General features: G+C 36.4%; 1 protein-coding gene across 1 annotated transcript in view; it reads right to left on the reverse strand.

Annotated features, from left to right (window-relative positions):
• Nucleotides 1-18,508, reverse strand: part of Unc79 (unc-79 homolog, NALCN channel complex subunit) — a 240,144-nt gene that overhangs the window by 75,063 nt on the left and 146,573 nt on the right. The window contains exons 24-30 of the mRNA XM_042692771.1: nucleotides 17,705-17,886; nucleotides 16,508-16,709; nucleotides 15,774-15,953; nucleotides 14,242-14,307; nucleotides 5,461-5,747; nucleotides 1,822-2,004; nucleotides 1,004-1,166 (exon numbers count right to left, since the gene is read on the reverse strand). Of these exons, the coding sequence (XP_042548705.1) occupies nucleotides 1,004-1,166; nucleotides 1,822-2,004; nucleotides 5,461-5,747; nucleotides 14,242-14,307; nucleotides 15,774-15,953; nucleotides 16,508-16,709; nucleotides 17,705-17,886 (1,263 nt within the window). The remainder of the gene's footprint in view (nucleotides 1-1,003; nucleotides 1,167-1,821; nucleotides 2,005-5,460; nucleotides 5,748-14,241; nucleotides 14,308-15,773; nucleotides 15,954-16,507; nucleotides 16,710-17,704; nucleotides 17,887-18,508) is intronic.

Consider the following 18,508-nt stretch of genomic DNA (forward strand, 5'->3'; position numbering starts at 1 on the left):
ATTATTTTCAGGAAGGATCTCAATAGTACCACAACTTAATCTAGTTTTGAGATTTTTGTCTGAAGCCAACTTATATTCTTAGATATTTGAGTAACAAAAATAGTAGAGCTCTATCTGATCTTTTCTAGCTCTTTCTCAGCTCTTTCCTTCTCTTCTCTTTCCCAGCTCCCTTTTCTTTCCTAGCTCACTCTTTCCTACCTTTCCCAGACACTCTCTTTTCTAGCTCTTTTCTCTCTTTTCTAGCTCTTTTCTCTCTCTTTCCCATCTCTCCCAGCTCTCTTTCCCAGGCCTTTCCCTACCAATAACAGAAAAAACAAAAAATAAAAAAACAAAAATAGTAGAGCACGGGCAACAATCCATTTTACGGAACTATTTCTAGAGCAGTCTCACCAATGCAGACTGTACTAACTCCACAGAGTGTCACTAGACCTTGATCTTCCTCCTAGGATTACATTAGATGGCGTCTTCTATAATTTTAATAGCACTGCAACGTTCACTAAAGAGATACACCTTAGTTCTTCATCTCTCACCTGAAAACATCCAGACTGTAATTTTGCTATATTTTATATTCCATTATACTTTTCACATTTATAGAAAAGCTATCAACAGAAAAGGTGTCAATATGGGGAATAATTCATACTTGTGCACTAAGAATATGTCATTTCCTTGAATTGCTTCATATTGAATAGTAAGGTTGGATAAAAGCATTTAACCCTCAAGTGATGATTCCATTGACTGCCAATCAAGATTTACATTATAACCCAAAATCAAGATGTTTACAATATGGAAGAGAAAGTCTACAAAAGCTATTTTATCAATTGGTAGGAAATGCTTTTACCTAGTATTATTTCTATGATATATGTGTTAGAAGGCCCAAATAATTTCTCAAGTGCTCAATTAAAAAGTTAAAGGGGTAATATTCATGGGAAAGATGAACAAAATAGTGTTTTTTTCCCATAATGATATATAGGGTACTCAAGCTAGGTCTGGAATAGAAAAGTACCTTTTTCTTTTTCACTGTATCTGCTTATGTTACTGTTGTCACTGTACAGAGGTCCTGCCGTGGCATGGGGCTTGCAGCTGTGATACTGTGCATTGAGGGTATTGACCGTTATGTGAATCAGATGCAGCAGGATCTTGCTGATATCACAGTCTCGGTATGGATACTGCTCAATAAAATGGAAGGAGAGGAAAATATAAATGGTTATTTTAAAGAATAAGCTTTTCCAGTTGATCTTGCTGGATATGTTTTCTTGATATCATTTGAACATAAAAAGGAATGTATAAACAAGTAAAAACATAGATTCTGAGATCATAGCCTTGTTTTTACAAAGGACCATACTCTCTTCCTCCTGCATCTACCACTGACAGCAACGTAATTCAGTTTTCAGCTACAACTGCCTTCCAGAATATTAGCAGGCATAAATATGTTTAAATATCTTCCTTGTTTTCTGATGTAATAATTAGTAATATTTAGATAAAATATGAGATTCTGAGAATAGGGGTTACTTCATTATTTAAAAAAATGTTTTTAGAGCATTATATTGACATCGCCTGCTATTTTACTTTCATTCCGATACCCTTTTGTTTCTTGGCACTAACTGCATATCATGATCCCTCCTTAGAAGATCCAATTTTATGTATTTTTTATTGTAAAGATATTGTAGAGAGGGGTTACAGTTACATGTGCAAAGTAACGAGTCCATTTCTTATCAAGCATTGTAGAAGATCAAATTTTTGTACTACAAAATTCTCAAAACTCAGATATCGTCCTGAAGCTATACTCCTAAGAGAACTCAAAAAGGGGTTGTAGCCACTCACTTTGTAAAGGATGACGAGCAAGGCCTTTAGCCACATTTGCCGGATGTGAGGTTTTAGGGACCAGAGGGAACAACGAGGTGGCTGTTGGAAATAATGCCGTAGTTGAGGACAAGAGCAGTATTTGAGCACCTGAACCACCAAGGGGAGAAGGTGTTTTCCCAAGTTAATGTTATAGTCCATAACCTGAAATAGAAAGAATATTAGTAACTGAAAGAAAACAGCAAGAACATTCAGAAATCAAAAGGAAAAATTTGAATCATCACAGGAAGCCATATTTAATAGGCAAAATTTTTAACAGGCATCTCATGAAATGTTAACAGTAATAATCAGGATTATTTTAAACTTGTCAGAAATTTTTAAAAATTTACTACTGAAAGTTTTATCTCTTATCTATTTATTCCATCATCTATTGAGGATAAAATGAACTAGTTAACTATTAACTAGAATTAAAGTAGTCTCAATGTAGAAAATAAGTCATCTTGATCACTATGTAGGAAAATGTCCTTTTTTTTTTTTTTTTTTTTTTGGTCCGTCATGGGAGCTGAACTCTGAGCCTGGGTGCTGTCCCTCAGCTCTTCAGCTCAAGGCTAGCATTCTACTACTTGAGCCATAGCACCACTTCTGGCTTTTTCTGCTTATGTGGTGCTGAGGAATTGAACCCAGGGCCTCATGCATGCAAGACAAGCACTCTACCACTGAGTCAACTCCCCAACCCAAAAATGTCATTTCTTAGACACCACTAGAAAGACTTTAACTTGCACAGTCTTTCTGGAGAGCAATTTAGCAATATGTATTTGGAAATAAGAAAAAGCATACAACCTCTAATACAGAAATTAAATATATCCTAAAAAATGAGTTAAGTATTCTAAAATAGATGTATAAAGATACTAAACATGGCTTTGTTCTCATACACTGAAAATAATCTCTATATACAACAAAATGAAATTTAAAAATATTATTTGTACCACAGAACCCCTTGTAGTAAGAACATTAAGCAGAAGACTTAAGTTTGTTTGTAAATAGGAACTTCATAATAATTATCAACTTTATATAGGCTATATATAAATCAGTATATAATTATCATTTTTCCAGTATGTAGGTTCATATATTCACATGTGGACATGTATGCATGTATGCATGATATTTGGAAGGAGCAATATATATCAAAATGTGATTTTTGTTGTATTTTCTAGTGTTTAAGGTTTCTTTGCTGAGTATATTTCTTTTCTTTGTGAATTTTGTTCTTTAGCCTTCTCTCCACCTGCTGTTTGGTACCCACCCTCCAACAGTGCTTATTTTTCCTTTCCTGAATTCTTTTTTCATTTTTTATTATGTATATAATGTACAAATAGTTTCCCCATGGTTTTTCTGAGGTACATTTACTATAATTTAGTCAGTTAAGCTCTTCTATTGCTCTTTCCTTACCCTCTCAACTTTCAGTACATTTCATTATGCCCTCTTCACAGTCACAATGTAGTGTAATTATTTATTATGTAGTCCAACTAAACATTCTTTATCATTCTTTCTTTTTTATTATATTTCTAAAGTAAATATCTACAATGTCAATTCAGAGAAGGGGGAGAAAAAAGTAAAGCTTATAAACTAAAATAGCATATTTGTCTTCATAATATACAGGTAAGTATTAATAGTGATCCATGCAGTTATCAACATCAGCTAGAGATAACTCTATGCATAGTTTGCTATATTTGAGCAAATAAATAATAATAGCTACTGTTTATTGAGTTCCTACCATAGAGAAGCTTTGATAAAGCTTAATTTCAATACGTTAATTCTAATAATAATGAGAGAAATGAAAAACTTATATATGGTGGCTCATGCCTATAACCCTAGGAACTAATGAAGCTGAGATCTAAGGATCACAATTTGAAGCTAGCATAGGCAACTAAGTCCATAAGACTCTTATCTCCAATTAAACACACAAAAAAGTCCAGAAGTGGAGCATAGCTCACAAGGTAAAGTGCTAGAGCAGCTCAGGGACAGCATCTAAAACCTGAGTTCAAGACCCAGGACCAGCACACACAAGAAAAGGAAGGAAGGAAGGAAGGAAGGAAGGAAGGAAGGAAGGAAGGAAGGAAGGAAGAAAGAAAGAAAGAAAGAAAGAAAGAAAGAAAGAAAGAAAGAAAGAAAGGAAGAAAGGAAGAAGGAAAGAAGGAAGGAAGGAAGGAAGGAAGAAAGAAAGAAAGAAAGAAAGAAAGAAAGAAAGAAAGAAAGAAAGAAAGAAAGAAAGAAAGGAAGGAAGGAAGGAAGGAAGGAAGGAAGGAAGAAGGAAAGAAAGAAAGAAAGAAAGGAAGGAAGGAAGGAAGGAAGGAAGAAAGAAAGAAAGAAAGAAAGAAAAAAAGAAAGAAAGAAAGAAAGAAAGGAAGGAAGGAAGGAAGGAAGGAAGGAAGGAAGGAAGGAAGGAAGGAAGGAAGAAAGAAAGACAGAAAGAAAGAAAGAGAGAAAGAGAGAGAGAAAGAGAGAAAGAGGGAGGAAGGGAGGGAGGGAGGGAAGGAGGAAGGGAGAGAAGGGGAGAGGGAGAGAGGGAGAGGGAGGAACAGAAAGAAAGGAGAGAAAGAGAGACAAAGGGAAACAGAGAGAAAGAGAAGTGAAGGACGGAAGGAAGGAAGGAAAGAAGGAAGGAAGGAAGGAAAGAAGGAGGAAGGAAGGGAAAGAAAAAAGAAAGAAAAAGAGAAAGAAGGAAAGAAAGAGGGAGAGAGAAAGAAAGAAAGGAAAGAGAGAAAGAGAAAGAGGGAAAGAAAGAAAGAAAGAAAGAAAGAAGTGAGGAAGTGAGGAAGGAAGGAAGGAAGGAAGAGAGGAAGGAACCTTATGTTATTTATAAACAAACAAGCAGAGGATGCCAATGCTATAAGAGCTAATTCTTTAATTACAATTAAAATTAGAAATTCACATTCTCATCTTTCTATCCCCAAGACCTTATCTTTGCAGATTGCTGCAGTCAATCTAAAGAGTAAGAGATGTAGCACTGATCAAATTCAGCATGAGTACATGATCCAGCAATTCTGCTCTGGATTCACACCCCAAAGGAATTCTCACAGTAACCAATAAGGTATGATATACAAGGATGTTCATTGCAAAGCTGTTTGGGGTAGTAAAAACTTGAAGCAATATGATTGTCCATCATTAAAGGAATGAAACTAAAGTATGGAAAATGTATACGATGGTATATGATACAGAAGTTAGAAATGCATATGAACACATGCAATGATGTTAGTGTGGCATGAAATCAAGTTATATTGATTAACTCAACTGTCTGCATTTCAAGCCAGAAAAGAAAAAAAATTTATATGCTGTTATTGCTTAACCAATGCAGAGAATTTTAGTTTAGGATGATGAAAAAAGGTCTAGAGATGAATGATTATACAACATGAATGTTCTTAATGCCACTGAATTGTGTACTTAAAATGGTCAAATTTTATTTTATATGTATTTTATAAACACACACCCACACATTCCCTTATGATAGCAAGTGACTAATTCTTACTCAGCTTTCTATTCCTCTCCATGTACCCTTGCCTAATACCAAGTAATTTGGGCACTTAACATTGGCTGAACAGAATATAATGCCTTGCTTTTACGGAAACCCATGATGTGACCTCTGAAAGCTGTTATTACACTTACTTGGGCAATTCCTGCAATAAATGCATTAAAGCAAGTTGACAGGCGCATTTTCTGAGGTGCAATCATGAAGCAACCTTCCTGTTGGTCATAGCCAAGTAAGACATATAAGTGCCGCTTGACCGTGTTAAAGGCCTTTGCACTGCTGATGTCTGACTCAGCACTGCTCTCATCCTTGGCCATGAACTTCATAAGCACTGTAATCAGCTGATGAACTGTCTGGTGGTCGATCCCAGCATCTTCTGGGAGCAGGTCCTTGATGGTGTTGTCATTCTCAGGAGATTGTTGTCCTGTCAGTGCAAGGAATGCGGTCAGTGGGTAATTCTTCCACACCTGAGTTTACACTAAAGTCTCACTTGACACTGACAAAAGCACAATTCTTTCTGCTCCTACTAAATATTTAAAAATTCTATTTTAGACAAGAAACTTATAAAGGCACAGAGTAAGGGCTCCTAAGCAAAACACCAGTTCAGGGGTAGAAGTTACTATGTCATTAGTGCCAAATTACTTGGGAGTAAGGAAATGGAAATAAAAACAAGAAACTATAAAGATGTTATCCTCAAACTATAAGATGACTAAGTAAACTTTGGATTTAGTGATTTTAAATATATTGGAAAAGTTTTATTCTCAGTGGAAAAGAGACATTTCCTTTCCATATTTGTAAATTAAGCATCCAAGAATTACTCCAAAAAATAGTAGTCTGAACCCACTGAGCATAAAAGTAATCCATTGGGTTACTTTGTTTAAATTATTATTTCAACTCACTCATGCTCATGATCAGCTGGTATAAAAAAATTTTTTCCCCAAATCTTGAGATTCGGGAACGTCTACTCCTTGAATGAGGTAGTCAAAAATTATAAGAAGCAAATTATAAGTGCTTTAATATGTAATGAGAAACATATGAGGGGAAGGGAGACAAACAGGAAAAAGAAAGAAATGCATGAACTTTTAAAAACAGAAAACACCACATGAAGGTGAACTGAAAGTTCACACGAAAATAAAATACTTTCACCCTTTCCCTTAACCTATCTGAGCCTACCCTTTCCCTTAACCCTGAAACTGACTTCCTTGTTATTTTTCAAAGTCAATGCTGTATCCTGTCTTCCTTTGTTCTCCTACCCCTTGTGATCAGGTGTAGTTTAGTACTTTTAGGGAAGGAAGAATGATATTTGTTCTGTATTTATGTCTGGGGGCTTATTCAAAATACTTTGCATTCTTCTCCTTTTGAAAAGCAACATTAGAATATCTAAACTGGAAATTAAGTTTTTGTCTGGTAGGTAAGAGCAGGACACTGGCATTTCATCTCTCATGATACAGGGAAAAGTTCTAAATGCTAATAAACTTTGGTTACAAAACTTTTAACAACCCAGCTTTGATTATATTCCTTATAATTATGATATAAATGACGCAACGAAAAGTTAGCAATTTATACTCATTAACTTCTCAGTTCATTTGGAAAAAAATATCTTAGTCTTATAGGACACAGAAGAAAGATATATAAGATATATGTCTCTGTACTGTAGCAATAAGCTGTCTGAAGTCCATTTTTCTCTGAAACTAATTAGCCTGAAGGTCATGTCAAATTCAGAATTTACTAGTTAAGACCTGCGTATATTGTGACAAGTGATATACCAAGAAGAAACTGTAGACAGTGAGTAAAAAGGTAGCAGAACCAACTTGCTCTGAGAGCTCCTCACATGGGAAAACATTTTTCATTCTAGGACATTAACATTTTCTGTCTCTCTAAAGCTGACCATGGAGGAATGAATATGTACAATGTACTTCAGAGAAATTTTTTACCAAAAATTATTCCAAAGGACTTGTTTATTACAGGGTACCACATGCAGAGAGTGATCAATAAGTTAATAATATTATTTACTAGGGATGCATCTGAAATCAATTTATGTGGAACATCATATTTCAACGACAGGCTAGATATGTGAAACATCACTGTGTAGTACAGTTAAATATTTGTAACACAGGATTTGGTCAAAAGCAATGATTATATAAATCCCTATAAAAACAAAGAAAAGTTTAGAGAACTATCTCTTCATCATTGAAAAAAAATTATTTTAATTTTTTTCCTCCAAAAGATTATTTTTACAATTTGAAGGACATTATTGCTTCAGGACAGTTTGATCCAAAATGTGACAAGTGTTCTCTACAGGGTCCAATGTTATTATAGCAGCAAATGAGAATTGTTCCAACATAGCTTCAACATAATTCCTTTTAGCTCTGGGATGCAAGACTCAGGAGAATATTTATCGTTCAAGTCTGTCTGGCTCCTCCAAACATGAACTAACTTGTTTAGTGGGAATATGTCAGAGGGAGTGGCATCTTTGACGCCTAGTTCTAAACATCTAGGGACTTGGATATAGAGGAAAGAAGCTCCCAGTGAGGGCTGTACTCTCATTTCACTCTATCACAGGCCAAATCTACAAAATAAGCCATCAGATTTTAGCTTCACCATTCCAAAACTCTCCTTGCCATTTCAAGCAGGCATGTTTTAAAAAGTGTGTAAACCTTAAGTTTTCCCAGCAAATCATATTGTCTTATTGGAGAGAGGAGGCTTCATTTCATATATAGCCTCGTCTCACTGAGGATTCATATTGATCTTTGGTACTTTAAGGGGAAGTTTGCTGCTTCCTTTGCTTTTCCTGAACAATCAGTAGTGAGAAACCATTAACTGTTCTGAAAAAAACCTAATTAATAGACTATTAACTTTTTGCATATCATAAAAGTCCAATAATTTGCCCCTTCCACTGTAGGATTTGCAGTCGTGTACTTTATTAACTTTTTAAAAAATACAGTATACTTATGACTGGTATACTCTTCAGAAAGAAAAGTTACCTAAGTCCTATAAAAAATGAGCTATGGATATGCTGAAATGTTGTTCACTGATAAGAATAAAGTTCATATGCTAGTTATCTATAAAAGCTATTAAATCTTCATTTAAAAACTAAATGCCTAAAGTATTTTCTCTAAGGAATGACAAATAGTAGTTTCAAATTCTAGCCCATGCATTTCCTTTACTTTTCTTAACCATAGCAATATAACATGTTATGGGGTTTGACCCTATTATTTCAATAATGAAAACTGCAGGCATTTTTATAATCATGGAGGTAGGGTTTTTCCTACAATGACTTTAGTGTACACAGAGTTGGAAAACCTGAAACTCCAAAGTTGAATACAATGGTAAAGATTCAAATAATTTGAAACCAGGCAGGATCAGGATCTGCTTTTCCAGACTTATCCCCTGGTACTCCACAAAGAATGTTCTACATTCCCACGAGCTGGTCTATTATGTATCTCAGAACAGACCACTCGGATGGACCAGTGGTCCATCTTCACGTGTCTGTTCATGGCCTGCTTCACCATTCAGGGCAGACCCTTGGTCCCATCTCCTTAATTCTATGCTGTGGATTTGGACCCCAGAAGCCATTTTTCTTTTTTTTGGGTCCAGTCATGGGGCCTGAACTCTGGGCCTGGGCGCTGTCCCTCAGCTCTTCAGCTCAAGGCTAGCACTCTACCATTTGAGCCACAGTGTTACTTCCAGCTTTTTTCTTTTTGCTTATGTGGTGCTGAGGAATCGAACCCAGGGCCTCATGCATGCAAGGCAAGCGCTCTACCACTGAGCCACCTTCCCAGCCCTCCATTTTTCTTATATATGTCTACTCTCTCCTCAGAACTGATGTGAACTCTAAATTCTTGTACTTACCAAAGAAAAGAGAAGGATGGGCAGGAGAAAGAGAATGATAGAGAAAATTTTCTCTAGTATTTTCTAACATTCATATGGCAAATAATTACTATGCAAGACAGAACTTTTTATGTATTAGTTTTTCTTCCTCCCCATAAGAATTTATAGTCCTTAGCCGGGTGCCGGTGGCTCATGCCTGTAATCCTAGCTACTCAGGAGGCTGAGATCTGAGAATCACAGTTCAAAGCCAGCCCAGGCAGGAAAGTTCTTGAGACTCTTATCTCCAATAAACTGCTAGAAAACCGGAAGTGGTGCTGTGGCCCAAGCGGTAGAGTGCTCGCCTTGAGCTGAAGAGCACAGGGACAGCGCCCAAGCCCCAGAGTTCAAGCCCCACGACCGACAAATATATATATATATATATATATATATATATATGTAGTCCTTATGCCATATCCATCTTTAAGTCCCTCACAGACTATGAGGCAGTTTCTGACATATAGTAGATATTTACTGTTCACAAATATCTAAATGCACTGAATTCAGGTAGTAGTTCCGATTTGTCTTTGATATAAGAGAAATCCACAAACCGCAAGAAAATGACTAGGGAAACAGGGAACCTCCTCAATTCCTGTCAAAGCAACTGGTGGCAATGAGGCAGAGAAATATCTTATTCTTACCTAGTCAAGTAAAAAAAAAAAAACAAAAATCAAACACCATAAAGGGGTTATATTCCATCCACAGTTCCAATTGTGCTGTTGTATTAATCTCTTTCTCTCATATCTCAGTATCTCATATCTTATGTATATACATAGCTATAGAAGACCTAGAAAACAGACCAGTAGCCAATTTCATATGCTCATGTGCTCTTTACTCCTGCTTTTGTGTCTTCCTATCCCCATCCTTTGTCCATGTCCATCTCCACCAATCCTGATCAGGTTGAAATGCTGCCTGTCCATAAGATCTTCCTTAATGGCTCCAACTAGTAGACAGGTCTCCTTCTCTTGCATTTGACAAGAACTATCCTAAGAACTCTAGATGAGAGTTCATTGATGATTATACGTTATCCCCTCACTTAACCATAAAAAAGTAAGAATATAAATGCTTCTGGCAAATTTTTGTACTCTTTATATTTCTTGGTACACTTAGGTACACATATGTTGGTTCAGTAAAAGTTACTTCCCAAAATGTAATTTCAGACAGAAGCATTCTTATATAAAGTGTAGTTTTGACTTATTGAACCTTAATGATCAATATTCATTTTGCAAGTAAGTGAAGGAATTAATTGTAAACCATCTATAGGAAGAAAGAGTGGCCAAAGAGAAGTTATTTGCAATAATAGGAGAAGTTATTTGGAATAAGAGGAGACAGGAAAAATCAATGTAAGAGAGAGAGCTGGGTTTTTATAGTTTGTTTTTTTTTGGGGGGGGGGGATTGTCTGTTTGTGTTTTGGCTAGTCCTGGGGCTTGAACTCAGGGCCTGAGCACTGTCCTTGAGCCTCTTTGTATTCAAGGCTAGCACTCTACTATTTAAGCCACAACATCACTTCCAGCTTTTTCTGAGTAGTTTATTGGAAATAAGAGTTTCACAAACTTTTCTACCCAGGGCTGGCTTCAAACCACAGTCCTCAGATCTCAGCCTCCTGAGTAGCTAGAATTATAGATGTGAGACACCAGTGCCTGGCTACAAGACAGTTTTACCAAGCACTTTTTCTTGTAAATAGAATGTGAGTCAAAAGATGTCCAGATTTATCCATCAACTCAAATAGAACTGGGAGAAGGTAAGTCTTATGCAGGCTGGGATATCCCTGGACCAACTGGGGGTCCTAACATTTGGACCTTTCTGGGGAAGATTTTGTATTTGGGTCACTATAGGCTTAAGCTGAACTAATAGAAGTCATAAATGCCCAGTCAACTCTACAACCAGACTAATGTCCCCATGTCCCACAAAATGAAAATACCATAACACGGATGCATCAAGAGATAGATGTGGTAGAAAGAAAGCCAAGTCTCCTGGATATATCAGTTCTATTCCTAACCTTAAGCAAACCACAGAGGCAGAATTACACAGGCCCTGGGTATATCAGTTTTTCTGTCTGTATGTAAAATGAAAAAAAAATTAACATTTTACATATATCCAGAGTTGTTGTGAAGTCAGACAGCTGGTTTGCAAAAACATTCTCTATATATGCAATATTATTATATATTTATCATTTAATTATTCATTCCAGTAGACAGGGAACAATATGTAATTAAATACCCTATGCTCACTAAAACTGTTTATTCAGTACTGTGCTGATATAGCAACAGCTGAATTATTTTCAATTAATCTTCAATTCTTGCTCCAGCTATCCAAAGGCAAAGAATTCCTGGTTCTGGCAACATTAGTGAAAACACACCTTATATCTGATTATAAAAACTTCAAGTGGGCTGGGAAGGTGGCTCAGTGGTAGAGCGCTTGCCTTGCATGCCTGAGGCCCTGGGTTTGATTCCTCAGTACCACATAAGCAAAAAGAAAAAAGTCGGAAGTGGTGCTGTGGCTCAAGTGGTAAAGCGCTAGCCTTGAGCTGAAGAACTGAGGGACAGTATCCAGGCCCAGAGTTCAGGGCCCATGACCGGACCCAAAAAAAAAATAAAAAAATAAAAAAAATAAAACTTCAAGTTAAAAGACCAAAAAAGAGAGCTCAGGAACCCTAAGGTCTAGGTTTGTCACCAAAATAAATCTGCGGCACCTGTTCCTTCATAAGAAACCCAGTCTCTTCCTCCGTAAAATGAGGATGTTTGCATATCTCTAGTGTTTTGGCTGTAACATTCTATACATTTTATTTATGTGCAGAAAGGCATTTGATTTGACTCATAAAAATCACAGAGGAATGCAGCTGTTTACAAGCCTTGTGGAGAGTATCATCCATTGAAAATGGAATTTCTGTCTTATTTGCTGTGGGCCCTATGTAAAGGCTAAAATTAGAATCATAAATTATAAGTTCAGTGCCAAGAAGTTCAGCCTAAACAAAATTTGAAATTAAGTCTTGCTACTGAATTAAATAGTATCTGCTTAATTTCAAGCCTAAACAATAAGAGGTCTACACAGGAGAGCTCATTAGGTAGACCAAATAAAATATGTTTATTAAATAGCAAATTCTCTGGTTTCTGTGTGTGTGTGTGTGTGTGTGTGTGTGTGTGTGTGTGTGTGTGTGTGTGTGTGTGTGTGTGTGTGTGTGTGTGTGTGTGTGTGTGCTCGAACTAGGCCTTGAACTTGGAGCCTAGGTGCTATTCCTGAGCTCTTTTTGCTCAAGGCTAGCATCCTACCACTTGAGTCTCAGCTCCACTTCTGATTTTTTGTGGTGATTGATTGTAGATTATCTGGACTCTAATTGGAGATTAAAGTCTTGGGGACTTTTCCTGCCCCAGCTGGCTTTAAACTATAATCCTCAGAACTTAGCTTTCTGAGTAGGTATCAATTTACTTTTTTAAACCATATGCAGAATACTATGATTATCTTGGCATGTCTTTGTTGCTAATTTAAAATATTCCATGTCCAGCAAATAAGAAGGCAAAAAGTACTAGCTTGAAATTACCTTATAAGCGAGCCAACTGTTGCCAAATCTAAGCAAGTTTTACATATAAATTTTCTCTCCAGAAGTTTCAGTTCATATTTAATTTAAACAATGCTGTTATCTACCACCTTTCTCCTGGGTACTTTTTAATGGGATAATTAGCTCCTTGAAAGACTTCCTTAACTTCAAGATATAGATAGATAGATAGATAGATAGGTAGATAGATAGATAGATAGATAGATAGATAGATAGATAGATAGATAGATAGATTCCCACTAAGACTGAGGGGACTCTTAGGTTGTATTTTTTAAGATGAATAATAATAATTAAAGACTAACTTTTCAAGTAAGCCTTAATATAAAAAGACAAGCTAACATAGAATAAGGAAAGTGTCTGAAATACACAAATACAATCTCAAAAAGACCTCACTAAAGAAGAACTGAATAGATTTCACATTTCTAATGAAACTCAGGACCAGAAATTTTTATTTCTTCCTCTCTCTCTCCCTCCCCCCTCCCTCTGCACGGTAAAGACAAGTCATCTGGAATCCAAGACAGAGCAACTCTTCCAAACATTTGCTACTCCTGCTTCATTAATTTTTAAAAAGTAAACACATACTCTTTCAGTTGCCAGTGCCAATGGCATTTACAATTTTCTTTCTCTCTCATTCCTGACTCCCTCTATTTTTAGTGTCCTTTTTCTAATACCAAATGCACATTATCTTCATATCTCCTTACTTGAAATTTTCTTTCTGAGAGTACTGATTCCATTCTGAAAAGCTTAAAACCATCTTAGATGAAAAACCATATAGTTATAGAATGACATGTAAGAGATAGTTACCAAAGCTATTTTTGACCAATATTCAAATATTGAAAACTTTTGTAATCTTCCCCATCCACGTGGCACTACTGCGTGGAAAACATTCAGTCTGCAATGTCCTTGCCAATGGCCATCCAACTCTTAGGATACTTCATGATAAATTATAATATATCATGGAATATCAAATGATAAGTAACATTCTACCATGATGCTGACCATGATCCTATGGTCCTCCAGAAAAATGAAAATGCTCCTTTCTGTGAGAAACAGAAATGCAAAGTCGCAAATCAAGAATGGCTAAGAGGATGAGTAGATGACGGTGGTTCAAATGCATAATCTTTTACAATGTAAATGGAACATATGTTTTGCCTAAAGCAGATGTATATAAAAACAATATTTCTATGTGTAAATACACATACAAATATAAGTACTATGGATAGTTCTGATACTCTTGGCTCTGCGGGAAATGGTGCATATTGAGGTAATATGATGCTTCTTACTGGACCAAAAGTTCACGAGTCAAAAGTCATAAGCTAAGAGTAAGATGAAAGAATTGCTGTTTGAGGGCTCAAATGCTTGAGCATCTGGGGAAAACCCCTGTAGAGCTCACAAATCCTAAGAATATCACTCTGGTCCAGTTAGAGACACCAAAGTCTTTACCTTGTCCACCTGTGCTAGACCCTTGCACAGGCCCTTTCACGTCAGCAGTACCCACCTGGCGTCTGTTCGGGTGTCCCACCGAGAGCTGGAGCAGACTGCTCATGCCTGGTCAACCTCACAGCTTAAAAATCAACAACAACTCTATTTAAATAAGCATTAAAGACAACTTGAGTCTAGAAAATACACTCAGTGCTAACTGCAATTTGACAGTAGAAACATGCTTTTAGCATCACATAAAAGATGTTTATATAACGGAATTTTCATGGTTTTATTTGGATCTCAAGAAGATCCTTCCACATTACTTAAATTCTTAATCACCAAAATTGTCATGTGAATTAATTAGCAAGAAATAACAATAAAGTTTATACCTCAATTTAATAAGTTAGGAAATAAATGTGCTGGAAAACTCATATAAAAATGGCAATTTATTTAATCTAAATCTTGGTTTCTAGGATCTGGAAGTTTTCCCTGGAACCTTCAACTATACTATAGGTTTTCTGAAAGGGCTACATGTGATTATCTTCTTTCCCTGGAAAACTGGGTCATTGATTATTTATGCAGCTTTCCATCGACTTTCCAAAGTTGAAAAAAACCACATTCCCATAGGTTGTCATAAAACAGAGAAACACATAATAAAATTAAATAAAAATTATGATTAAAATGGTAATGTTATATAAGGCTGTTTTCTAGCAAAAGCCAATGAAAAAGCAAACCTCTGAGCTTCTGACAGGGTAAGAAATGCTTTAGGTATTATTTTATTAACTTCATGTTACTTAAAGATTAACATGTTGAATAGTTTTAACAATTTAGACATAAAATTAAATGTACTCACTTATTAATATGGTGATCTAGTTATAAATTTTTAATTATTTTCACTCATGTACCATTGTTAAACATTAGAGCTAAACTAGTCATTTGGTTTCTAAGGAAACTTTTATTATCATTAAAGTGTAATATAAAGAAAAACATTTATCAAATAAACACACATATATGTATGTATGTGTAGACATACATATAGAACTCTTGTTTAAAAACCTGGTAATGAAGTTTATTTCACTTATAAGTTATCTGGTGAGTTTGAATAAAGGTTCAACTTCTTAGCCTTATTTTTCTTTTTTGAAAGCAACCATTATTACTGGCTTGTCTGAAGGTTTATGTGGCTGCTTCTGGCTTCATGAAAAGAAAACGCATTCTAAATTTTAGCTCTACCTCACAGCTGCATAGGTATCATCTACATTTTATTTAGAAAGTGCTTAGATTATATGACTGGTGTGCATACCTTCCTATTCTAGAAGTTAGAAGCAAATGCTCCTTCTAAGCTTCATGCCCCACTATCAGTGAATTTTTTTTTCCTTCTACATCTCAAAACAATCTCTTACTAGACCAGGGCTTTGCTGCACCCACAAACTATAAAAAATTACTCATGACCTTTACAACTCTGGGTGAATGTTTTAGGGAATCTGAGGGCCAAGCTTCTTGGACAAATTGTTTGCTATCCCTGCTACCCTCTGTGAACATTCAACAAGACAAGCAGCCTCAGAAAGACATTAAACAGATGTCATGGAAAGATGGACAAAGATACTCAACGAATTTTGGAGGTTAGGGTCTCGGGGAGGGAGAGCGCCCTCTTGGATTCCGCCGGCCCTTTCACACTGTCCCTCAGAGATCTCACACTCTTCTGGCGATTTCTTGCGAAGCGAGCCCTCTTGATCTTCCACAACGCAGCATCACTAAGGTTGGCAACATTGGTTCTTACAGCAGTGATGGCTTTGCAGAAGGAATTAAAGAGGTTATCGTCTTCCTTGACTAGCTATGTGATACAGACAATTTGAAACAATCATTCTGTATATAATTTCAGTATGAAAAGACATCTTTCACTGATGCATGCATCATCCATCTCCCTGTATGATAAGTCTTATATTAAATAAATAATGACTATCCTCTCTTATTTTATATTTTAGACTGTAAGACTAAATTATCTAATTTTAGAAATTTTTCATGTACTTAGAGATATAGGCAACTGATTAATAAGCACAAGGTGCAAATGTAGCTCATAAGATTGCTTGTGAACATCATAAATATAATAAAACAGTCACAAATAATCATCGGTTCTCAAGGAAATAAGAATTCGGATTTTGGAATGTCAGAATATATCTAAATCTATGAATAAGCACAAGAGACATTCAAATAATTGATTTGAGTGCACAAAGTCACTTGACGTGGAATTGAAATCACATGCCAACTACCTTTTGCTTACCTAGCGGGAACAGCAGGAATTATGGCTATTTACAACCAGTAAATAGTGCTTTTATTTTACTTACTTGTAGGGAAAGGAAATTCTTTGTTACAATCCAAATGTAGCTGAGCTTCCAAAGAAAGAGTCTCAAATCTATTGACAAAGAACTCCCAGCTCAAAGCAGGAATATCCTGCTTGAGAAAATGTAAGAGTAAAAGCTTGCTCAATATTGTGGGTCGGTCTTTGACCACAGTATCAAACTGGAAGTCAAGGCAAAGACATAAGCCCTGGAAAAGAGGGAAGGTAGAGAGCATCAGACATAAATAGCCACAATTCTTCAAAGATAGTATTCTAGACAGTGAATGAAATGAGACAATTTCCCAAACCATACTTATAAGTAGAATGAGCCAACTACATCTTTTTGATGACCAGTAGTATAAGGGGAAAAAATGCAGAGGAGTTGCTCCTAAAGAGAGTATCTCCTGAATTTTGATTCAGAAATATGAACTAAATGTATACTATTAATTTTCTTATGTGTTAGATAATAATCATTTGATCCCAATATTAATGTATCTTGTTTTGATGTCTGTAGTTTTCATCAAGAAGCACCTTCAAAGCTGCATTTTAGATTACATAGGAAGATGGTCTTCAAATTCCCTTTCAATCTTAAATTGTGTGATTCTAGAAGAACATAGGGAACATGGAATGCTAGAAAACAGAAGTTGGAATGGATGAAACATCTACTTCTCTACTCTATGATCCTACCACTCATCTTTTTGTTATCTTCATTGTAACGTAATGCAAATGCCCACACAAAGAGATTTCCATTCTAAACATCATCACTACCAGCATCAATGTAGTATATGTTTATACAATGCTGTGGTCTGAATGTTTGTGAATATTTGTGACCCCTTAAAAATTCATAAAATGCATAAATTTCAAAACTTCATGAGGAATGATTAGGTCATGTGGACAGAGACCTCATGATAGGATTAATGCCCTGAACAGAGGCTACGTTTACAGAGATAGGCATCATCTGTGAGCTGGAAAGTGAGTCCTTGCCTTACCAGTTACTAAATTTGTCAGCACACTGATTGTGGACTTCCTAGCCTCTAGAACTATGAGAAATAAAGTTCTATTATTTTATATGTTAGAAGTTATCCTGATTTTAGTATTTTGCTACAGCAAGTCTAAAATACTAACACAGGTGACAAAGAAGCCAATGATTTAGTGGTACAGACACAGACCATCTTTGGGGTTGATGACACATTTCACACATCACCTGTAATGCTGGTCTCTTTATCGTGTCAAGCAGGAGACCTGCCCTGGTGGCCACTGCTGGGTTGACATCCTCCACAGCCGTCAGGAAACAGCAGAAGGCATGCGCGAGGGAGTACTTCAGCAAGTGGTTTTTGGTCACTGAGTGAATATCCAGAAATCTGCAAATTACAGCCACTTTTTCCACTGAAATATAAAAATACAGTGTACAAAATGCATGTATATATATATATAGACAATATTTAGACAGTATACTGAACCACAGAGAAAAAGTTAATACAGAGCTCCTATATGGAAAGGTGTGTGTATGTGTGTGTGTGTGTGTTGGAAAGGTGTGTGTGTGTGTGTGTGTGTGTGTGTGTGTGTGTGTGTTGGAAAGGTGTGTGTGTGTGTGTGTGTCTCCTGGGGCTTAAGCTCTGGATTTGGGCACTGACCCTGAGCTTTTTCCTCAAGGCTAATGTTCTACCACTTGAGCCACAGCTCCACTTCCAACTTTTGGGCAGTTAATTGACAGTAAGAATCTCACAGACTTTCCTGCCCAGACTGGCTTGGGAACTGTGATTCTCAGATCACAGCTCCCAAGTTCCTGGATTACAGGTGTAAGCCAGAGCTCCTTTTTGCTCGAGGCTAGCATTCTACCACTTGAGCCACAGTGCCACTTCAGGCTATTTCTAGTTGTTAATTGGACATGTCTCATGTTCTTTCTTGCGCTGACTGGCTTTGAACCACGATCTTCAGATCTCCTGAGTAGCTAGGATTACAGGTGTGTGCCCATGCTTGGCTTTATTTGTATCTTGTTGGAAGCAAC

The sequence above is a fragment of the Dipodomys spectabilis genome, unplaced genomic scaffold, assembly GCF_019054845.1.
Source record: "Dipodomys spectabilis isolate Male_0828 unplaced genomic scaffold, ASM1905484v1 ptg000157l, whole genome shotgun sequence".
NCBI classification, from domain to species: Eukaryota; Metazoa; Chordata; class Mammalia; order Rodentia; family Heteromyidae; genus Dipodomys; species Dipodomys spectabilis.